At 32.5% G+C, this 25,937-nt stretch overlaps 1 protein-coding gene across 2 annotated transcripts in view; it reads left to right on the forward strand.

Annotated features, from left to right (window-relative positions):
* The window catches only part of LOC111635236 (uncharacterized MFS-type transporter C09D4.1-like), a 103,727-nt gene that overhangs the window by 69,593 nt on the left and 8,197 nt on the right, over positions 1 to 25,937 (forward strand). For both annotated transcript variants that reach the window (XM_023380137.1, XM_023380138.1), the window contains 3 exons: positions 9,004 to 9,071; positions 12,203 to 12,306; positions 19,813 to 19,923. In XM_023380137.1, the coding sequence (XP_023235905.1) occupies positions 9,004 to 9,071; positions 12,203 to 12,306; positions 19,813 to 19,923 (283 nt within the window). The remainder of the gene's footprint in view (positions 1 to 9,003; positions 9,072 to 12,202; positions 12,307 to 19,812; positions 19,924 to 25,937) is intronic.

Here is a 25,937-nt window from a genome sequence, read left to right on the forward strand (position 1 = left end):
CCCCTATAAGATCATTGATTTTTCCGTTTTATCTGAATTACATGTTGTACGAGTCACTTAGATTTTACAAATACGTGTGCCGGGCTGTGAACGGCTCACATATTTGTAAAATCTAAGTGACTCGTACAACATGTAATTCAGATAAAACGGAAAAATCAATGATCTTATAGGGGGATCGACTGTACTTTAAATTAAATAAATTAAGAATATGATTATCACAATGTCAGGCTGCAATTTTTACTGTCACAATAAATATTTGCTCATTGGTATTTAAAATTCTTTCCTTCAGAGAATTTGTTTCATTGTCAATCTGTTTCCTTTTCTTGGTACAATGTTGTTACTGTTGTTTTATTCTTTACTTCTGTACCTCTAATATTCTTGTGTAATGTGAATTCTGTATTTAAAAACATTTTATATATAAACATCACAAAACGTGAAGTATTAATTTATGAATTAATTCATAAATTTATAATTATTAAATTTAATAAGAGATAGCACTTAATGTTTAACTATTAAGTAATTTGGTACTAGAGGTAATCATTAATATAGCACTTAATTAGCCCAATTGATTACAGCAATTGTTTGGTTTATTAAAAAACTTTTATAGTGCAGATTATATTTTGCTGAGTACAGCTGCAACAATTTTCCACATCAAAAAATGGTTCTAAAATTATTTTACTTCCCATGCTAAGAAATTTTTGATAAAACATGATAGGGAAGCTTTGTGTCCAGCAGATACAAAAGACAAAGGTGCTAATGAAATTATTTATATGTATTTGTGAATATAGTATTATGTGCATTGACCCTCCAATACACATTTTCAAGCTGATTCTTTAAAATCATTTAAATTTATTTTAAGACTTTAAATTAGATGATAATGATTAATAGCATATGACCCTGATAGGACCATGCACAGAATTTTTAAAAGAATGAGGTTTATGAAAAAACTTTTCATAACTTTAGTTTGTTATAAAATTAGTTTGTTAATTTTTACAATTTTAGATATATGTAGTATACAATAAGGAGGAACTAAATGGATACAAATTATTTTTTCATTTGATTTTTTTTATAATTCTTCCAAAATGGGATTAAACCCCAAAGCCCCGATGTGCATGGCCTTAGTTCCTGATACCTTGATGAAGTCCTGAAATTTTTTTGATGTGACATCACAAGACATTCTGCTTATGAACAAAAAAGGAAAGTTTGTTCCAGTGTCATATCCAGAAAGTTATTAGGCACATAATTTAACTATATTTTATTAATATAAAAATTTTTGAAAATGTCGAAGACAACCAGATTCAAGAGAAATCAAATTATGTTGAGGGAGTATTTCAATATTTGTATAGAATCAATTTATATATGATGTTAATTTTTATTTATGTAATTTAATACTAATTTCACTTTAATTTTATCATAAAATTGAAATTAGACTAATAATTCTGAAATGATCTTATGTCTTCTAAATTAATTGGTGTGGAAGTGAAGATTGGATGAAGATCCAGATGGCATAATTGGCAATGTATTTCCACAGTAAGCAGGAGTTGTGGATTAAAGTTCAGCTTCACATTGATCTTTACTTTTAAAATATTCTAAATTAATTTCATTCTAATTATCAAATTTAATACAAGATGGCAATTTAATTGTTTACTGTTTTAGTATAAATTATTTTATATCTGTATATTTAATTAGCCTGATAAATCCAGTGCTACTTTTGATCTAAAAATTATCACCTGCAGATTATAGGCCACTGTGAACAGTGTGGCAGTTTCTGTCAATGAAAAATTGTACCTGTGTGGTGGTGAGGAGGACAAATAAAAGGATGACAAAAGAAGTAACTGTAAATTAAACAGGATTTTATTTAACTACGGTTACATGGTCCTTCTTACACCTGGTTTGTTTACACTAAACACACTTGATCCCAAACTATAGTACGCACATAAGTTCGACACTGTCTGACATATTCTTTATGCTTTCACAGGCAAGAGACACATGTTCGTGACAATGTAAAAATTATGGTTTGAGAGATATTACAACTAACTTAAATCTACCTTAATCTAACTTATATTCTAAGGAAGAAGGGTGAAAAAAATAAGAGATATGAAGGGAAGAGACAAGGAAAAAGGACAGATTTTGTGGGTATCCAGGTAAATTTGGCAGTCTCCGATCTTCTCTATATCAGTACTTGAGTCAATTTCCTTCCTCTCATTTCTGTCTCTTGAGAATTCAAGAGCATTTTTGAAGTCTTAATCTGGGTGTTCTAATTTTCATCCGTTCGCAGACAACTTCCAAGCCTTCTCCTTTTGTCCCACTAGGCGACAAACTTTAGCTTGCTCCTTCTTACATCTATACAACTCAAACGCTGACCCAAAAGTGTCCTGTTCGTTTTTACTGATGGCCTCAGGGCTTCTTAGTATCCCCTTTGTCTTCTCCCTTCGTCCTTGGACAAAGGTTGTCCCCCACCTGTAGAAAAAGAATAGGTTAGAATGTTCTAGAAACAGACGTTAAAGACAAAGGAATTTAGGAGAAATAAAACTTATATCTACTCCTATTTACAAAGACATGGTGTACTGCCACACCTGCATATTACATGCTGCCATGGATTATGGGCAGGAAATTATGGTACATGTAAATGATTTTAATAATAATAATTAGCAATAATTAATTAATAGTAAAGTTTAGTAAATAAAATTTGCAAATGATAATTTAAGAAAATTTTAGTATGCATTTAAATATTGGAATTTTTAATTAAATTCCTCTATTTAAATGCAGTCTAGATGCAATATTTGGATATAGTTTAGATAATAAGTATTTGATACAAAATGTTCAAAAACTTGTCCATTTACTTAATGTATTATATAAATATGGCCATATATGTATCCCTTTAACCAAATCTAAAGTTAATAACTGCTACTTTATAACTGGTTAATATTAGACAAAACGCATGTAAAGAATGATTTCTGCGTTGAAGGACTGTAACACTTGGCTATCTAATTTTCTAACAATTAATTCACAAAGGTCTCCAGAGACCACAGCGTACCTGAAGAAGGCCTATTAAGAAGGCTGAAAATGTTTGTACTCGTGTATAAATGGCTGGAAACAAGTGAGGAAGGTTTGTATTGATCATCTTAAAATAGTTCTAGCTACAAATGCAAAGAAGTGTAAACATGGCATTGCCTGCCAAGTTGTACAGAAAGAGCATCTTAGCTTTAACAAGAACCAGAGAAAAACTCAACTTCTTGTGGGACTGCAAACAGAACAAGGTATTTCCAATGTCAATTCACAGGCTCAGTTTACCAACGGATTGCTCTTCACTGCTCCCAAAAGTCAAATTTGTCTGTCTTAGAAAAGCAATTCGGAGCACCAAGAAGTCTATGTATGCTAACCTACACAAACTAATTGATCTTGAGAACACTGTTTAATACGGACCCGGACCTGCTGGGGTTCGTCAACTCTGCGGTTATAATACTTCCTTACAAGCACTACAATAATATAAAATAATAAAATAAATGTCCTGATATACTGTACATAAAGGTAATAAGGGATTAGTTTACCAGCCGTTTGTTTTAATCCAAAAATTTACCTAAAATACAATGAGATAAATTCAGCAAACCAAGGTTACATTCTACAATAATACCCAAATAAGTTCAAGTTCTGTCACTATTCTACAAAACCTAAGTAGATTGAAATTCTATCAGTCTTTCTCACTATTCTGCTTAAATGTAACAATACATTTAATCTCTTCAATGACTAAAATCTGTTTCTTTTATATGTTCCAAAGATCCCTCACGAAGATCCCTTGCACCAGATTTCTGTGTTCCCCACACACCTGTGTCTGCACCTTTCTCACTTTTATTCATAATGTGACTCAAGTTCTGTAAGTGCTTAACAAAATCCAAAAATATATATAAACATAAAATAAACAGTTTTACATAAATCTAACTAAACTAGTATAAATAAGTGTTAAAAATAATCTTGAAAGATTGCATTGAAATTTTGTGATAAAAATTATTAAATTGCACAATGGTGGTAGACCTACATAACAAAACAGGTAGGGAAAGGGAAGAAGGCCATACTCATAGGTGTAGCTATTAAAAGGGGATGAAAAGAAAATATAGAAGGGAAAAGAATGAGAGAAAGATTAGTGGCAGGGGCCAAGAGGATGAAGATATTGAAGAGTAAGGGGAAGGGAGGTCCTGAGCTGCATTGGAGACTTAAACTAAAACAAATTATAGAATATGTATTTGGTATTTTGTAGATACATATTTATACCTGTTGTTAAACATAAGATTCATGGCAGATAATGGAGTACACAAAATAAAGTATAGTGAAATAACCAACAATTACCTTAATATTGGGCTATAATATTGCTAATTAAAATACTTTCTATCAATCATTTAATTAGCCAGATTATAGCCTGATATTTAAGGCAATCATTGGTTATTTCTGTATAAGCATCGGGCTTTGTATTTTTTATTATTTAAAGTATAGTGATTACAAGATTGTTAATTAAAATACAGAGAAATAGAGGTAAACTTATTTATACAAGAGATGATTATGTAATATTTACAGGTATGGATAACAAAGAAAATGCACAAACGTACAGTAGGCCCAAAAAAAAACCTGTGCAGTGGATACATTGAAACCAAAACACAATATAACAACTCGGTAAAATATGAACATTAGTAGATGGATATAAACAGTAAACTTCTATCTTGAAATGTATTTGTAAACTACATTGCAGATATCATGGAAGAGCAGTATTAAACAGTAGACACACAAACACACAACAATTGTGCATGAAGCAGAACAGCACTTAGAGTTGATAAGAAGAGTGATAGAGCCTAATCCAATATATTAATGTTCTTTGCAAAATCTCTAAGAGCCTTGACTGTTCTTGTCACTAGTCAGTCCATTGAACTTGCAAGGCCAATGAAGTCCTGCACTGTATATGATGTCTGCTAGAGTTTTCCTTTGCATGCTGTGAAGAGGACAGTTGAAGAGAATGCGCATAGTATCTTCTTCCTTGTTCAAATTGCATGGGCAGAGTCCATCAGTTTATTCAGGAACCTCTTAAGATGGGTCCTAAGTAGGGTGTTTCATTTTCTGGTCTTTTGCTTGTACCAGGATTTCAGGAAAAAAGTGAACTGGTTCCTGGGATAGAATTAATTATTTTAAACATATACAAAATATCTTGAAATCAAATGATATAATTATTTTTCATTTTTTAAAGTAATTTAATACATTCTGCAACCAAAATCATATTAATAATGCTGTGTAAGATATATATTAAAAATTACCTTTGAATTACATAGAAATTTTCATAAGTAGAAAAAATTTAGTAAAGTTTGCTGGAAACAGCATGCAACAACAAAAATATGCTTTGAATTGAGTTGAAAATTAGAAGTTTGATCTAAGTTCATTTTTTTTTAACTTAAAAGGTAATTTTTGTTTTTTAAGTAAAACATAATACAAAATATTATTGTAAATTATTAAAGATTTTAAAAAGCAAAGATGGTCAATATGCCAATCACTCAATCTGATTCTTATTTTACTAAAGAAAAGTCCTGCTACCAAGAATACCCTTTTTGATTCAATTCATGTGAGTGGAATCATCTTTAATGCATTTAAGAGAAGACAGATGTGTTTTTCACCTGTAGCCTGGAAGATTTCTAGTTCGTTTTCGAGATTGTAGTACTTTTTTTTTACTCTCTAGTATTCTTGATTTGTCTACTTTGGCTACTTTAATAGAAACATCAAGCTTATAGCCCTATAATTCAGCAATTCATTTGTCTTTAATAATCAGTTTATAAAGAAAAAATGTCATACTTGCAGACTTTGTACTTGTATCCTTGTCCAATTTGCACAACCTGGCATTATGCAGTTATTGAAGCTACTGGGTATGGTTAAAAATTAAGACATCATAAGTACAATTATTACATTACAGGTTCTGATAAGTAAAAAATTTTCAGAGTCCTGCCACAAATAAGCTATGTATTGATTATTGGCCATTTGTGACATGCCATAATGAGCAAAAATTTAAAAAATCTAATAAGTAGGTTTAAAATTAATAAATACAAATGCATTCTGACAGTTTGAGTTAATTATACTTTCTATTTGCAAAATTTCCTCAACCTTAACACAAAATAAGAAAGTGAACTTTTAAGAAATTTGGGGGATTTCTTGGGATATTTCCCAGATTAAAAAACAACCAGGATCCCGTTTGAGAAATCCTAGTCCTAAGGTTTCCATGGCCGGTAACCAATTGGGTGAGTTGAAAGGAGACCATTTAACAGGCAGTGTTATTCCTGTCGTCAGCATCCAGGAAGAAGTCGTGAGTAATCCTACCTGTGTTTGATTTGTCCCATCTGGTCTGCCAGTATGTTTGGATTATCTGTGCATCTTTTGTTGGATCCAACTGGGAGAGATCCTGATATAACTGTCACTTTGAAGTCTTTGAGGGGCCTTCCATGCAAGGAGGTTGGCCCTATTGTTTCCTTGCTCATTGGAGTCCCCCTTGATTTATTGGATGGTGATGTTGATTTGGTTGTTAAGGGCCTGAAAACTCTTAACACTGTCATGGACAATAGGTAAGTTGGTGTTAGCCTTCAGAATCTGATGGATTGCAGTACTGCTGACACCACTGTAAATGTGATTGATAATTTCATTCCTTATAGATATGGTGGTTATCACGAATCCAGGCAATGGCCTGATGGATGGCAAGTGACTCTGCCTGGTTAATTGAATAGTGATTGGCCAATTTCAGATATTTCTGATGTAGACAGGAAGAGTTCTTGAATACAACAAATGCACATTTGACTCCAGAGTCAGATTTGGAGCCGTCTGCATAAATCTTGATGCCTCGTGAATCAGTTGTGTTGTCGATGGAGTTCCTGATGATGATCCCTGGGTAGATACTGTAATGCCTCGGATAGTTATCAGCTTCCTTTGAAAGGATGAAGTTAGCTCAGGGGTGGACAACAGATTTTGCCCCTGGGCCGAATTAGAAAAAAAACTTTTTTCATGGGCTGAACCAGAGGTTGCCCTAGGAAGATTTTGAGGTGGTGCGAGATCTTATTGTGATGTCACCCCTTAGAAACTAAATTGTACATAGAGAATACAGATACATTTTTCACATTATCATGCTTTATCAACATTCTACACTGTACTTAAGAGAATTTGTAATGGAGGGTTAACTTGAAACACAGTGAGTTGTTGACACTTTTTTTTAGGCGTCAGAAGTTTTTATCGAGCTATTCAGACTTCAATAGCTAATATTGAAAGATTAATCGCGGGTCGGATAAATTCATTAGACAGGTAGTATGTTGGCCATGCCTGATTTAGCTAGTTTAAGCTTAAGATTAGAACATTTAAGAAAGTGAATTAAATACATGTTTTGTATTATTATTCTTGAGAAAATTTTCTTGAAAATGTTAAATATAAATTATTGATATCTATTTGATTATTGATTATTAATCAAATATTTGATTAAATGATTGAACAAATTATTGATTTCTATTTAGAATAATTTCTATGATGATATTGAAAATTTCTACATGGAAATACAGTTGAATCTGTCTATCTGAAACGTGTTTATCTTGAAAACTTCTAGCTCAAAATTTATTTTTTTCCCTGTATTTTCAGCCCAAATGCAATATATTATGTATGTTTTTCTCCCAAAATTTCTATTTCAAATCATGAACTGAAGTGTCAATTACAATTAATAATGCAATTATTAATTGTAATTGACACTTGCAATATAATATAATGCAATTATGTATTGTATTGCAAGAGGTGTTTCTCTACTACAATTTATACTGTCAAAATGTAGTCATTAAGCTTTGAATTTGCAATAATAATTGCAAATTCCCTACATAATAATTGCATTATTGCAATTATTTATTGTATTGCAATTTTCCTCTGCTTGGCTACAAGTTTAGCTTGCATCTTATTGGTTGAAGAAAGTTAGGCATCAGAAACTATTGACAAACTATTTTTTTATTAAGATACGTCAAAAATGTTTTATTTACAGTACATACCTGTATTAAGTATAATACTATTCTAATAATAAAATATTGTACCTTCAATCAAACCTATTACTGTTTATTGTGTAGGAACCTCTATCTCAACCTGTTTCTCTAATTTTTTTTCTTGTTCCTATGAGATTTGAGATACAGGTTCAACTATACAGTAGAGCGTCGTTTATCCGAATCAATTGGGGACTGGGGTGGTTCGGATAACGAATCATGTACGAAAAAATATATTAATTTATCCCGTGTTGAAATTTCTCTCCGTTGCGTGTCGCTTTGCGTTGAATTTTCGTCGATGTTAAGCCTAACGAAGACTATTGTATCGTTAAAAATTATTTTTTAATTTTGTACAAACAAAATAAATTTATTGAAAAATATAAAAACAATAAAAAATTATACTTCAGATGTTAATTTAGTATCAAAAACGTAAAATATTTGAGTAGCCCGAGAAATAGCCGAAGATTGCAGCGCCACAGCACTAGCGAAAATTTAAATTTGCCGACTGGAATGCTTTCGGATAACGGACGTTTCGGATAACCAGCTTTCGGATAAACGACGCTCTACTGTAGTTTGAAATCAATTTGTAAAATGTCTATAGATATTACTTTAATATTTTGATTTCCAAAATAATTTACCAAAAATTGTTCTATGATTTGCTATTATAGAAGGCATGCCATCTTCTGTTAATAACTTAAATGATTTAATGTAATTCAGTTTAATTACATAAATACAGCAGGATCTTGTTTTACATGGGATTAATTTTAGCAAATAGATTAACTCTTGTGTGCACAGAGAACTCTATTAATCAGATGCTACTTTTTTGATGAAATTCATTGTGGTATAAAAACTAAAAGCAATTTTCTACAGCCTATCTTAATCAGAAGTTTATAATTCAAATGTTTAATAGTTGATAATAGTAAACCCATACAAATTGAAATTATTTATTATTAACTCTAAAATGTAATTTCAATTTTAGGTATAAATGTTGGAGTATTTTATGCCATTTCAACGTTACTTAATCAAGTAGTTCTTATTCATTTTCCGGTAAGTGTTGGTTTTTTAGAAATTGGTTATCAATAATAATATTAATCATCTAAATGAAATTGTATTTGATCAACAAAATTAAGTATCAAATTTTAGTTTAACCATATATTACACTTATAAATTTTTATAACAATATTCTATTTTTTTTCTCTTGTTTGTCATAAATCCTAGTATACCAAATTCTCTCACATTCTCTTCAGATAATTCACATAGAAAAATCTTTACAATTTTATATTTTTTTATTATAAGTGATTTTTAATTACAGTAGTGGCAATGGAAATTGCACTACCTATGATATAGACCAAAAATTATTCAACAAATGTACAAAATAGTGCATTTAATCTAATATTACAGTTTATGATGGTAACATATGTAAGACAGAGGAGAAACTAAGAAGAATAAATCAAAACAAATGCAATTTATTACATATAATACTACATCAAATGTAAAAATGCTATTCCATATTCAGGGGCGCCACTAGCTGTTTGATTGCCTGTGTGCAATACCGATTATTCTGCCCCCTGTTTAACTACGACTACCTACGCTGAGCTTGTTGGAAAGGCTCTTTAGGATTGTCATAAGGGTGTGAAAAGAAAAGAAATACTTTACAAAGAAAAACTATTTATTATTACTAAGTATTATTATTTTTGTTTACTTAAGTGTGAAACCACATAAATATTTATCTACAGAAATTGAACTCTTCTGTTTCTGTATTGTGAGTAAAAACATAAATATAGCAAAATGGTAATAAACAAAACTACAAAACTTCGAGTAATGCTCTCCAAACATGTGACATGACTACAGAAACTTCAAAGTTAATTGCATATCCTTTCTTACTAGCTTTGGAAATATTAGGAAACTCTTGAAATTTATGAGAGATCCACAATTTAAAGGTTCTGCAGTCATGTCACATGCTTGGAGAGCACTACTTGAAGTTTTTTTTTGTTTATTAACATTTTGCTATATTGCTATATTTGTTCTTACTCACAATATTTGTATATATTGCTGTATTTATTAATTTAATTTGTATTTAATATTTTTCTTGTTAATTATTTATTCCTGTTTTCTATGTTTTATTTAATATATTTTATGCTTTTGCACATGTGACACACTATGTAAATTTGTAATTTTCAAATGTTTTTAATTTCAAATATGATTCCTGTTCCATTCATTAGTTCCATTATAGAACCTGAAGATGGCAATTCAACATGGTTGAAAATATTCATTCTGTTAAATCCAGTAAAAATAAAATAATTCCTCAATAAACCTTTAACCTGTGGTAAATATGAGTACTACTACACGCAAATGTTTTCGGATCCCACCCTGGGTCCTTTCTCAAGCATTGATTCGTCAGTAAAATTCGTTAAAACGAAGACCAGCAGAACGAAATTCTTCTAAATTGCGACATTTGAAAACAAATTCTTTAGAACCATAATTAAAACATCGAAATTCAAAAAAACCATAGTGAATCACGTGCATTCCTGTATTCTCAATCAAAAGTCATTACGTAATGTTCGGTTTTTTTTTATAACGGCGTTTTATGCATTTTTGATTAAATAAAAATAAAAGATCATATCAGCGGGTTTGATGTTTTAATACCCTAATTATTCTACGTATTTATTAATGTGAATCCTCCTTTTGGAGTAGGGCCTGCCACGCTAGAGACAGGGTAATTTCATCCCTCGAATTGATGGGTGCAGAATTGTTGTATGCTTTGCATATTTCCATTTGTTCCACCCACTTGAGGTGGTCCGTAAACGGTGTGGTAATAAGGAGTTTGGCGTTGTCGAAGTCCACAGAGATCTTCGGGTCCGGAGCATACAAAGATAACGATGTAGAACCTCTGTTGTGTAGGATGTCCCGTTGGTGCTCAGTCCATCTGACACCAATAGCACGTTTAGTAGCGCCAACGTAGACCAATTTCCTATCAAATCTGTGGTCCGTGAGGCGGACAGCGTACACCCCCGGTAGCTTATCTGTTAGGTTTGTCTTTTTCATTGCGCAGAAGCCTCAGCAAAGACGGGCATCTTCTGTATGCTAAACGTAATCATTGTTGTTTAGCGATTTTTTGATACAAAGATGTCAAGAATGGATTGTATCAAAAAAATCGCTAAACAACAAGGATTAAGTTTAGCATTCAGAAGATGCCCGTCTTTGCTGAGGCTTCTGCGCAATGAAAAAGACGAACCTAACAGATAAGCTACCGGGGGTGTACGCTGTCCGCCTCACGGACCACAGATTTGATAGGAAATTGGTCTACGTTGGCGCTACTAAACGTGCTATTGGTGTCAGATGGACTGAGCACCAACGGGACATCCTACACAACAGAGGTTCTACATCGTTATCTTTGTATGCTCCGGACCCGAAGATCTCTGTGGACTTCGACAACGCCAAACTCCTTATTACCACACCGTTTACGGACCACCTCAAGTGGGTGGAACAAATGGAAATATGCAAAGCATACAACAATTCTGCACCCATCAATTCGAGGGATGAAATTACCCTGTCTCTAGCGTGGCAGGCCCTACTCCAAAAGGAGGATTCACATTAATAAATACGTAGAATAATTAGGGTATTAAAACATCAAACCCGCTGATATGATCTTTTATTTTTATTTAATCAAAAATGCATAAAACGCCGTTATAAAAAAAAACCGAACATTACGTAATGACTTTTGATTGAGAATACAGGAATGCACGTGATTCACTATGGTTTTTTTGAATTTCGATGTTTTAATTATGGTTCTAAAGAATTTGTTTTCAAATGTCGCAATTTAGAAGAATTTCGTTCTGCTGGTCTTCGTTTTAACGAATTTTACTGACGAATCAATGCTTGAGAAAGGACCCAGGGTGGGATCCGAAAACATTTGCGTGTAGTAGTACTCATATTTACCACAGGTTAAAGGTTCATTGAGGGATTATTTTACATTAATCTGGTGTGTGAAGATTCTTTATATCCAGTAAAAATAGAAATGTTTAAGATTTTTTGATATTAATATTTTTAATTTGTTGTTATAAACAAAACTATTTAAATATACTACAGCAATTTACTGTATAAATTACTATGGTTAGAATAAAAACATACACTACATGTATTGCATGCAGACTAACTAATATTTTTGAACTTTTCAGGGTGAAGAACAAACAGCAGGATGGATGGGTTTAACAATTGTTCTAACAGGAATGCTTGGATCTGTTGTATGTGGTTATATATTGGATTTAACACACAAATTTAAGTAAGTTTTTTTTATGCTACAAGTAGATTTATAATTCCAAAATTTTGTTGCAGCAGTTTTCTTAAAATTACTCTCTATTATACTTGAGTTTATTTATTAAAAATCTTTCAATAAAGCAGGAATCATTTATTTAAAAAACAAAGAAGTTTTCCTAATTAGAATTATCCATGTAATCAATGTTAAAAACATTCAGTTACAGAAAAATGCATTTCAAATGTTCCTCTAAAGTTTTTACATTATTCTTCAGTTTCTCCAGTGTATTAAATGGAAGAGGAATGTTCTAAAGATTTTGGAGAAACATTAGAAATGCATTTTTCTTCAACTGAGTGTTTTTAACATTGATTACATGGATAATTCTAACTAGGAAAACTTGTTTGTTTTTTAAATAAGACTCCTGTTTTAGTGTTATCCTGTCCACAGAATAAGTAACATTTTTGTTCATTTTGACATAAATCAACTTAAAGTTAAAATCAAGTATAATTGAGTGTATTTATTAAAAATTCTTTCAATAAAACATTGAAAGAATTTTTAATAAATACACTCAATTATACTTGATTTTAACTTTAAGTTGATTTATGTCAAAATGAACAAAAATGTTACTTATTCTGTGTATTAAACCTTTTTGGGAAAGTATATCTACAGTAGGTTGTTGTTTTTGACCTGTTATGGTATTTTGTTAATGAAGTTAAATCTTCCAGATGCACTTATATTTAGAAAAACATATTGCATAAAACGATTTGAAAGAAAACACATTATAACTATATTGCAAATTCAAGCATATAAATGATGAAATGGCAATAATTTTACAAAATACATAATCAAATTTTATATTTTGGAGTAAAACAGCATCATCTTATCATCATTTGTTTTTCCTTTTAGATAACATTTTTCTAAAATTGCTTTTTCGATTTAATGGTGACAGTCTGCTGGAGACATAATTTGAATCGATTCTATGAGTTTGTTTTAATGTAAAATGTGCTACGATCAGAATGATTATTAAATACTGTTAAGGTATTGTATTTTTGCGGCAGATATTACTATCAAGAAAATCTAGTGTCGAAAGTTAAAAATTAAATAATATACACATTCATTTACAAAAAAGTTACACACCAAAAAGGCATTGGAATCAAATGAAACTTTACTAGTGTAAATATAATTATGGTAATAAGTGATACAAATAGTGTGAGAATTCAGGCTAGATAGGAAAAATATATTTAAAAAAAAAGACAAAAAAAGAAGAGAAAAAAAACTCTAAAATTTGTGCATAAATGTTAAGATATATATTATATATATTTTTTCCAAACGCTTGCTAAAGATTGTAGGAAACGATTACATTTCTCCCCAGATTTGCTTCCTTTCAAAAGTGACATGAGTTCATCAGGAACCTAATACCCTAAATTTGCCTATTGGGTTAACAAAACATTACCAAAAATAGAAGTACGAATTAAGAGGGAGTACCCTCAAATAAAAGGAGGAATCGGATGACGACAGAATTCATCAGTCATCTCTAGTGTCATATTCTATCAAATTTCATTGCCTATCCAGTTCTCCACCATCCTACACTGCCGTTGATTGCTGCCTTTGTTCAGTTACCTATTTGCCAACCTGCTCAATCTAATCTACCTATCACCCAACTGGCCTAGAGTCAACCCATTGTCTGAGTCCAGAGCCTATCTACCAGATGCCCAACAAGTCACCCTACTGGTCCTGAATGGTTCATCCAGCCAAACCTCCTTTGAGATCTAACAACTTGAGTATTTATCAACTCACGATCAATTGTAAACTCTAGTGCATAATTAGACCCTTCTAAAACGACTCGCTATTATTGTCCTAGATGTATAATCCTTTGTAATAAACGGGTATTAGTTTTGTTTAACCTGTAGTAGAGTGCATTTCTTTCCATCATACTGTCTCTAAACCTCCTCCATCTCGAATCCAACTGCTTTCGCACACAACTGCTTGCAAGAAACAATGAACTAATGGCCATAACAGTTTGTGTCCCTAAAAGATGCAGTGGTATTAGTCCTGACGTAAGCGATGTTGACATGGTGCCAATCCTTCAGTCATGTGGTGCAGAAACAAGGAGTGCTTTGTGCATTTTCACAATATCATAGCAAAGGAGGAGTTTTATGTGGAAGAACAGTAAAATTTAAAAGAGCCTTTCTGAAATCTTTCACTATACAGTGGTACCTCAGGATACGAACACCCCAGCATATGAAATTTTCAGGATACGACATGAGATTCGAACATATTTTTGCTCCACGATATGAACAAAAACTCACCATACGACGTTACATTAGTTTGCAGCGCAATTTTTTATTTACTTCTGTTCATTGGTCTGTCCGCGTGTTTGCTTCATCATGGATCTTGCTCGATAAAGGAAATCTTGAGGTATTATCAGAAAGTGACTGATTTTATTGAAAAGAAACATCCCGAAAAGGTTCACACTGGCAGTATTGCTGCTCGGAGTAATGACATTTGCCTAAGTCATTTTAGAAACATTTTAAANAGAAATAGCCGAAGATTGCAGCGCCACAGCACTAGCAAAAATTTAAATTTGCCGACTGGAATGCTTTCGGATAACGGACGTTTTGGATAACGGACGTTTCGGATAACCAGCTTTCGGATAAACGACGCTCTACTGTAGTTTGAAATCAATTTGTAAAATGTCTATAGATACTACTTTAATATTTTGATTTCCAAAATAATTTACCAAAAATTGTTCTATGATTTGCTATTATAGAAGGCATGCCATCTTCTGTTAATAACTTAAATGATTTAATGTAATTCAGTTTAATTACATAAATACAGCAGGATCTTGTTTTACATGGGATTAATTTTAGCAAATAGATTAACTCTTGTGTGCACAGAGAACTCTATTAATCAGATGCTACTTTTTTGATGAAATTCATTGTGGTATAAAAACTAAAAGCAATTTTCTACAGCCTATCTTAATCAGAAGTTTATAATTCAAATGTTTAATAGTTGATAATAGTAAACCCATACAAATTGAAATTATTTATTATTAACTCTAAAATGTAATTTCAATTTTAGGTATAAATGTTGGAGTATTTTATGCCATTTCAACGTTACTTAATCAAGTAGTTCTTATTCATTTTCCGGTAAGTGTTGGTTTTTTAGAAATTGGTTATCAATAATAATATTAATCATCTAAATGAAATTGTATTTGATCAACAAAATTAAGTATCAAATTTTAGTTTAACCATATATTACACTTATAAATTTTTATAACAATATTCTATTTTTTTTCTCTTGTTTGTCATAAATCCTAGTATACCAAATTCTCTCACATTCTCTTCAGATAATTCACATAGAAAAATCTTTACAATTTTATATTTTTTTATTATAAGTGATTTTTAATTACAGTAGTGGCAATGGAAATTGCACTACCTATGATATAGACCAAAAATTATTCAACAAATGTACAAAATAGTGCATTTAATCTAATATTACAGTTTATGATGGTAACATATGTAAGACAGAGGAGAAACTAAGAAGAATAAATCAAAACAAATGCAATTTATTACATATAATACTACATCAAATGTAAAAATGCTATTCCATATTCAGGGGCGCCACTAGCTGTTTGATTGCCTGTGTGCAATACTGATTATTCTGCCCCCTGTTTAACTATGACTACCTACGCTGAGCTTGTTGGAAAGGCTCTTTAGGATTGTCATAAGGGTGTGAAAAGAAAAGAAATACTTTACAAAGAAAAACTATTTATTATTACTAAGTATTATTATTTTTGTTTACTTAAGTGTGAAACCACATAAATATTTATCTACAGAAATTGAACTCTTCTGTTTCTGTATTGTGAGTAAAAACATAAATATAGCAAAATGGTAATAAACAAAACTACAAAACTTCGAGTAATGCTCTCCAAACATGTGACATGACTACAGAAACTTCAAAGTTAATTGCATATCCTTTCTTACTAGCTTTGGAAATATTAGGAAACTCTTGAAATTTATGAGAGATCCACAATTTAAAGGTTCTGCAGTCATGTCACATGCTTGGAGAGCACTACTTGAAGTTTTTTTTTGTTTATTAACATTTTGCTATATTGCTATATTTGTTCTTACTCACAATATTTGTATATATTGCTGTATTTATTAATTTAATTTGTATTTAATATTTTTCTTGTTAATTATTTATTCCTGTTTTCTATGTTTTATTTAATATATTTTATGCTTTTGCACATGTGACACACTATGTAAATTTGTAATTTTCAAATGTTTTTAATTTCAAATATGATTCCTGTTCCATTCATTAGTTCCATTATAGAACCTGAAGATGGCAATTCAACATGGTTGAAAATATTCATTCTGTTAAATCCAGTAAAAATAAAATAATTCCTCAATAAACCTTTAACCTGTGGTAAATATGAGTACTACTACACGCAAATGTTTTCTGATCCCACCGTGGGTCCTTTCTCAAGCATTGATTCGTCAGTAAAATTCGTTAAAACGAAGACCAGCAGAACGAAATTCTTCTAAATTGCGACATTTGAAAACAAATTCTTTAGAACCATAATTAAAACATCGAAATTCAAAAAAACCATGGTGAATCACGTGCATTCCTGTATTCTCAATCAAAAGTCATTACGTAATGTTCGGTTTTTTTTTATAACGGCGTTTTATGCATTTTTGATTAAATAAAAATAAAAGATCATATCAGCGGGTTTGATGTTTTAATACCCTAATTATTCTACGTATTTATTAATGTGAATCTTCCTTTTGGAGTAGGGCCTGCCACGCTAGAGACAGGGTAATTTCATCCCTCGAATTGATGGGTGCAGAATTGTTGTATGCTTTGCATATTTCCATTTGTTCCACCCACTTGAGGTGGTCCGTAAACGGTGTGGTAATAAGGAGTTTGGTGTTGTCGAAGTCCACAGAGATCTTCGGGTCCGGAGCATACAAAGATAACGATGTAGAACCTCTGTTGTGTAGGATGTCCCGTTGGTGCTCAGTCCATCTGACACCAATAGCACGTTTAGTAGCGCCAACGTAGACCAATTTCCTATCAAATCTGTGGTCCGTGAGGCGGACAGCGTACACCCCCGGTAGCTTATCTGTTAGGTTTGTCTTTTTCATTGCGCAGAAGCCTCAGCAAAGACGGGCATCTTCTGAATGCTAANAGGATACGAACACCCCAGCATATGAAATTTTCAGGATACGACATGAGATTCGAACATATTTTTGCTCCACGATATGAACAAAAACTCACCATACGACGTTACATTAGTTTGCAGCGCAATTTTTTATTTACTTCTGTTCATTGGTCTGTCCGCGAGTTTGCTTCATCATGGATCTTGCTCGATAAAGGAAATCTTGAGGTATTATCAGAAAGTGACTGATTTTATTGAAAAGAAACATCCCGAAAAGGTTCACACTGGCAGTATTGCTGCTCGGAGTAATGACATTTGCCTAAGTCATTTTAGAAACATTTTAAAAAGTAGGCAAAGCCAAAACCTCTTTGGATAGATATTTTAAGCGACCTCTTGATAACCAGCACTTTCACTTGATAAGCGACCTCTATCAAGTGAAAGTGCTGGTGGAAGTGAAGGAAAGAAAGCAAAAAGCAGTGAATAAAAATTTTAAAAAATATATATCTATAAAACAACAGTAATTTTTTTTTCTTTTCTAAGTTATTTTTAAGTTATTGTTACATTATGTTATGTGAGTTAAGTTTTAGTATCATTTCCCTTCTCCCTCTCTTCCGCCACCAGTTTACACCTCCATGTTGTCTATCCTCAAAGATACAGTGCAAATAAAACTACATTTTTTTTTAACCAATTATTATTCTATTATGGTTATTTATACATTTACAACTACAAAATGCGTTTTTCAGTGTTTTCCTTGCTATAGTTATTATTTTTTTAATTTGAGTGTTTTTTGTGTTGGAACGAATTATTTGGTTTTTACATGTAATCGTATGGGGAAAAATGATTCACCTTACAACATTTTCATGATACAATCTCAGTTTCGGAACGGATTAATTTTGTTTCCTGAGGTACCACTGTACTGTGACTAGATACACAATTATTGAACAATGTCAGGATATCTGACATCAGTCAATTTTTTCTCCAGAATAATTGATACTCAACACTGGGATTTTAATGTATTACTATTAGAGAAAGGAAGAGACAGAAAACTAATTTGAAATTCTCTTATAAGACAAGTTTGTTTATGCTGAAGAATTTCAGGTTTTCTATATTGCATTTCCTAACTGGTATGTAACATCTAAATGTGCACTTACTGCATAATTTATGCAGTGTGTGTCTGTCCTGAAGATGGTCAGTGGGTTGATAAATACCTGTACTTCAAGTAAATTTGATGGAGTACTGATGAGTTGAAATGGAGAATAGGAAGGGATAAGAGAAAATTTAAGAGATGAAAGGATTCGATCTAATCATTGAGAATAGAACTCATCTTAGTCAATTATTCAGGTTTAACTTTGTGATTAGTTCATGGGAGAGCAGCAAGGACAAATGATTCTCTGGTTTGGTCAGATTCAACTCTTCCATTCAGAAACTCAAATGTGACTTTTCTCTCTCCATTTGACTACCCACCTCTCTCCAAAGATCTACCCACAGATACTGTTTAAAGTCCTTGTTAGTGGATAGTTAACTTTAACCTCTTGATTCAATTGGATTCTTGAACCACCAACAAAAGTTTATGGAAAGGGGGTTATCCAGGGCTTAACCCTTTTTCCATAGGAAAGTTTTTCCTCACCTTCCTCTCAGATTATATTTTTTTCAACAGAATCAATAGTCTGATTACCAATATTTATATTTTTTCAGTTTAAAGTTTCATTTGATGCAATGTAAGTTTTTCTTCTTTCTAAACAATTTTTTCCTGTTACGTGTGTAAGAACTGTGTGTGTGTGTGTAAGTATGCATGTATGTTAAACACCAATCACCAAACAATCCAGCACAGATTATCAACAACACAAGTTTAATAACATTTTCAACTACATTAAGTAGCCGTCATCAAGTACTATGTAGTTCCAAAAAAGAACAAACATTCAGAATTTAACAAAATCTAATGTAAATTTGATTGGAAGGCATCTGTGACATCAAATAAATATGGTAAACTATATAAATTCAAAACGTGATTTTCATGCATTCCTTCTGTATGAGTTTCTAACTTTTTGAAAGTTTTAATGCATGTTTTATATCAGACTTTATGGATTACAGTGCATTGTTGAACTGTACAGACACTGATTTAATGAGTATGCCATTAAGACCATTCCTCTTTATCAATGGAAGCTTGATGCCCTTTCTTATGCTTAATGACTGGATAGTTGCTCCAATATACTCTGTTCTGATTGACTCAATAGTGTTAATAAAATTTCACATTTCAAATAATTTAAAGTTTCATTACTCATTATGATATTTACAATATTGCAAATATAGTGTTAATTAATTACTGTTTTTAAATAATGTAATTAATCATGCTTGCAATGTTTTATTTGCAGAGAGACTACTATTGCTGTGTATATTCTATCACTTGTTGGAATGATATCTTTCACATTAACATTACACTTCAATTCATTAATATTGGTTTTTGTTTTATCAGCCTTATTAGGGTAAGTGAAGTAGTTTATACTTTTTATACTTTCATAAATTTCAATATCATCTTGGTAATAAATGCAGTTGATTATCTTATTATTTTTAATACTTTTTAAAATTTTCAGTTCTATAATTTTATGTATTTAAAATTTATTAATTTGATTCCCATGTATTAACTATATATAAACTACAATACAGTAGATTTGGATTAAACCCTTCCCCAATAGGGTGGGGCAGTAAGAACAATAGAAGGAGGGAAGGGCCTAAAGGGAAAATGGGCCAGCACTCTTTTTGGGGTAGACACGGAGGAGACCAGACGTGTTGAGAAGAGGCTCTTGGTCATTTTCAGCAGACAATAAGAGCATGAGAAAGTAATGTTTAAGTTGGGAACTCAGAGACAATTTTCGTAAGTATCTTTGAGGCACCTTTTGAGAGAACATCCCAAAATCGCAAAGAAGTTCTGAGAAAGAGAGAACATTAACTGAGACGAAGAAAGTTGGATCCAATCAATGTGAAAAGAGAGCATTCAAGACGATTGGGTACCCCTGTCCTAGATCTCTTCTTCCTTCCTCTACCTGTACATATATCATATTATTTTAGTCATAAGTAGGTTAAGATTAGTTTGATGTGATCCATGCTTGTGAAATCCCAAACTGTTAGGTTTGTTATTTCCGGGACGTAAGGTTTGTGACAGACCCAGTTTTATACCATGAAATTCTGTATATAATTGTATCGCAAGAAAAGGTAATTACAAGGGACTTGTCTTGGAGTTTGAACCTGCTAAAATCTTGTTCAAACACAAAATAGTTTTTCTGTGTTTTTGAAAATTATACCTCTTGTATTTCTCATTTCAATATGAACAATACCACAGTTTTTTGATGTCACATGTTTTATAGAAGTGAAAATACTGTATTTTCCATACATTTTTTACTTGCTCCCATAATGATTCTCATTATTTAATATTTATTTTTTCATAAAACAAAGAGTAAATAGAAAGATAATTAAAATATTTTTTTATGACACAGTCAAAAACTACTCTGAACTTTGATAAATTTTACTACACAATAAACTTACACCATGCCAACTTCAAACTTCCTCTTGCAACTACACACTTCTTCCAGCATCCTTCACTTGTCAAAGCAGCCTTGGAAGCCACCTTTGTGATATTTTTTAAAGAGCTTTGTTGCTGAAATGTCTACCACTGCCACTGATTGGAACCAGTAATCCTTTAACTTTTTTCATTTCAGGATATAAGTAAGTCTTTGCAGGCAAAATTTGGAGCTTGAGAAGCACTATTTTGTTTTAGCTTCTTTGTGTGATATTTATTGATCAGAGAAAACCAATGCACAGAGGCTTTATTCTAGTAGACGACTCAATTCTGAATTTCAAAAATCAAATTACTTTTGTTTTAAGCATAGTGTGGATGGCTTGAAAACTTTAACATATTTTTTTTTTTTGTCAATTTGATCTCCAAGAATAAGTTTGTTCACTCGCTGTTTCAAATGCATCATTTCTTATTCACCAATTTTCTCTGGCATTGCTAAACAAATTCAAATCTACCACATTGCTTATGAGAGAGAAAAAAAAATACAAATGATGACTATGCATTTGACTTACAGCTCTCCCAACTGTGAACTCTCACAAAATTAATATAAAAATTCAAAAGTTTGGCAAGCTGTCTATTGGCATTACTGGTAAATACATTTAAAAGCTCTTTTGACAATATATCTGTCTTCTTCAGTTAATATCATGGATGGAATGTTATAAATCTAGAAATAGAACACATTTTCTCTTTGCAAACGAGCATGGAACATAAAAATTTTAAAAATACAAAGTTATATGCCGTTACAAACTAAATGTAATATATGATGGCAATCAGGGGCACTTGTACATTGGGGCATGTGCATCCTTTGTCATCGTTTTGTTAATCACTAAGGGAGCTTTAAGGTTTCATTTTATTTTTTAAATTAATTACTTATTTTTATCACACACAACTTTTATACTGATGACAAAATTAAAATAATGAGCAGTTCTTTATTCTGACATTTTCACAATGCCAGGCTGCAATTTTTAATTAATTTAAGATATATGATCTCCACTTCAAATTAGTAGCTTTTGTACATCATACCTTCCTGTTAGCAATAGTCATGCTGATCATCTATCTAACTCAGGCATGGCCAACATATGGCCTGTCTAATGAATTTATGTGGCCCTAATATTAACTACTCAAGTCCGAATAGCTTGATGAAAAAATTCTGACTCCTAAAAAAAAGGTCAACAACTCACCGTGCGTTTACAGTTAACCCTCCATTGCAAATCTCTTAAGTACAGCGTAAAATGTTGGTAAAGCATGATGATGTGAAAAATCTATCTGTAATCTCTATGTACAATTTAGTCTCTACGGGGTGACACCACAATGAAATCTCACACCACCTCAAAATCTTCCTAGGGAAGTTCTGGTTTGGCCCGCGAAAAAAGTTGTTTCCAATTCGGCCTGGGGGCAAAAACTGTTGGCCACCCCATGATCTAACTCCTTCAGGGAAAAATTTTTGAATTGAAATAACATGACTTCTGGTTTACATCATGTTCATATATAGTTAATCAGGACCTCCTGTCCTATAGCTTTCCATATGTGATCTCAACTTTCCTTTATCTAATTTCTTTCTCCAGATTAAGGATGGACACAGCTAACAATGGGAATTTATATGTCTACAATTTTTTCAAATTGCAGCCAAAAAATATTTATCAATTGAAAATTTATTCTAATAAATTTTCAATTGATAAATATTTTTGGACTGCAATATTTCTAGAGAGGGTCATGATTGTTTGATCAAGTACAGAGGTACCACTGTAATTGATTAACACAATTTTGATATACATGGCAGCATTGAGGGCTAACTGCAGTAATTATACATATGTATGTTATAATATAATATTATATGTACTGTATATTGTGTGTGCGCATGCGTGCGTACATGCATAAACTAGCAGATGTTGTAATAAGCACGTGGTGAGGGTTGATTTTTCACAGAGACAGGTATATAAAACAAATAAGACGTGCTTTATTTTTTTCTGTGAACATATACAGGAAAGGTTCTTGTTGATTCCGACCTCCTGATTCCTTACTTCAAACAAAAGAACAAACAACACCTTTTTCGATTCACAGTCGAGCAAGAACTTTCGCGATACAAAGAGATACTTAACTTCTAACTTAAACCTACTTATATCTAAAAAGAAAAGGAAAAAGGAAAAGAAAGTTAGATTAGAACAGAGAAACAGAAATATATTTTTAGGAAGGAATGGGTACCCGAGTTGGTGATTGAGGTGGCGGCTGCTGGATGACTTCGTCTTGGGATTTTTCCTTTTGGGGACGGATCGCATGCAAGAATCGATAAAAAAAGTCCTTTATCTTTGGCTGACCAATGTCCTTATCAACGCTACTTCTTTCTTACGTGCTCTTCGTGACTCTCTCAGTCGAAGCAACACTGACCTGGAGACCTCTCTCTGACAGTCTTCCCTCTTCTAGGTCCAAAGCCAGAAGGTACTCACTTAGTCTCTCACTTGCCCTCTGGGCTATTTCTAATCCTTTGTCTCCTAATTAGGTCATCGACCACCCACACCTGGACGAAAATTCCAGAAAGTACAGACAAAGGAACACAGAACAAAGAAAGAAGGAAAGATAGAAAATCATATATATACATATATATAAAAATATAACAAAAAATATATTGGTGTACCACCACACAGATAAGCCTGGTGTTGCCCAGGCAAAAAATAACAAACATTAAGGTTATTAGATTATTTTGTACTTCTAACCCTCCCTTACATAAATCAAATATTACTGTATATTATAATTGAGAACTGGATTTTTAGGTACTAAAAAATACATTTTAGGTGCATATTATATGCTCTAAACACCTCAAAATATGCATTTCCTTTTCTACCACACATTCTTCAACACATCATCAATTCATCATGATTCATGAATATTTCATATATTTATATATACAGATACATGTATATGAAAACTAATTAAGCACCAGCTGAGTTATTGTAACATTGTTTACTTTTTCAAGTACAGTGGTACCTCGGTATACGTCTGCTTTAGAATACGTCCAAATTTGGAATACATCCTGTTTGGACGAAACAAATTTTGCTCGGTATATGACTTTTGTTCCGTATACGACTTAATTCAATTATACGCACCATCTATAATGGTGCGTATAAATAGCACTATCGGTGTACTAGACCAAAGTAGACGTTCGCAGTGCAATGGTTTATAACTTTGTTAAATTTCTTCTGATTTTAATTTGTATGTAAAATTTTATTATTTTTATTAATCACGAATTGCAAAAAAGGCAAATGAAAAGCAACAGAAAACTAAAAAAATGACTAGAATCACAATGGAACTGATAAAAGTGATTGTTGAGAAATATGAAGGTGGCATGCGTGTTCAAGATTTTAACTGTTGCACACCATATTCCGAGAGCGATGATATTGACAATCATGAAAAATAAAGACATTATTAAATCTGCTAACGTTGCGAAAGGGGTTAAATCAATTTCTAAACAGAGATCGAAGATATTAGATCATGTTGAGAAATTGCTTTTGCTTTGGATAACTGAAAAACAATGTGCTGGAGGACAGCGTATCAGAAGCAATTATTTGCGAGAAAGCTAAAAAGATACATGCTGATCTCATGAAAAATCAAGCAGGAACTAGCCAGGAAAGCGAGGTGTTTAAAGCCAGCCCTTTTATTTTTTTACATGAGAATGGGATTAATCATTTTTACATTACTTCTTATGGGAAAGGTTGGTTTGGTATACATCCAATTTGGTATAAGTCGAAGAAAATGTGACCCGCTTACACAATGTTAGAGAAGATCGGAACAAGGTTAATAAAAGTAACAAATATAAGAAGAGGAGGAAAGGAAACCATGAACAGATAAATAAACAGAGTAAAGTGTTAGAAACTATAGGCCACAGAGCAACAGTTAGAAAAAACAAAAGGAAAGATGACCCTCTGAGTGTTGTCATGTTGTTAAACGATTGCATAGTTCCCCCGCGATCGGAAGTCATGGTGAAAGGAAACGTGAGAGGAGAAGTCGTTAACCAAGTAGGTGTAGTCAAACCTTGTACTTTGGATAGAGAAGGAGCGTTTATCGCAGGTGTCTTAGTGAAAACGCAACACTGCGGCAGAATACCGATTAGTATTATGAATGTGTCGACTCAACCTATAAAATTAAATAAGGGAAGTAGATTAGGGACCTTTTTAGGGCGGAAGAAGAAACAAAGGAAAGCGCAGAAGGAAACAATACATTGCAATCCAAAGAAAAAGAGCTGACTAGAGCTCAGGTAGCTAATCTATTTCAGGTAGCTAATTTAAGTGAAGTGGGGAAGGACAAGTTGACTCCTTTGTTGGACTTATTGTATAAATACAAACAGGTGTTTGCAAAGGACGATTTCGACTTGGGATATTGCAATTTGACCGAGCATAAGATTGATATAGGCGATAGTCCTCCACTCTATCAAGCTCCGTATCGCATTCCCTATGTGCAGCGAGAAATTATGGACAAATTAATAGAGAACATGATGGAAAGTGAGGTAGTTGAACCATCAAGCTCCCCATGGTCATCACCAGCATTTATTGGTCAAGAAAGCTGATTCAAGTTATCGATTTGTTGTGGACTACCGACAACTAAATAAAGTGACGAAGATAGACCCTTACCCCTTACCGTTGATCCAGGAATCATTGAGCTTGTTAGGCAAGACTAAATATTATTCCACAATGGACACGTTGAGTGGTTATTGGCAACTGCCGCTGAGCCCGGATTCAAAAGAGAAAACTGGGTTCAGTACTCCATCGGGCATTATGAATTCAATCGTCTCGCTATGGGTCTTTGTAACGTGGCTGCCACATTCCAACATTGTGCAGATTTAATATTAAGTGGATTAAAAAACAAAATATTCTTAGTATACATGGATGATATCCTTGTGTTTAGTCCCACCTACAGAGGTTAGAACTAGTGTTC

The sequence above is a fragment of the Centruroides sculpturatus genome, unplaced genomic scaffold (assembly GCF_000671375.1).
Source record: "Centruroides sculpturatus isolate CEXI.00-Female unplaced genomic scaffold, Cexi_2.0 scaffold953, whole genome shotgun sequence".
NCBI classification, from domain to species: Eukaryota; Metazoa; Arthropoda; class Arachnida; order Scorpiones; family Buthidae; genus Centruroides; species Centruroides sculpturatus.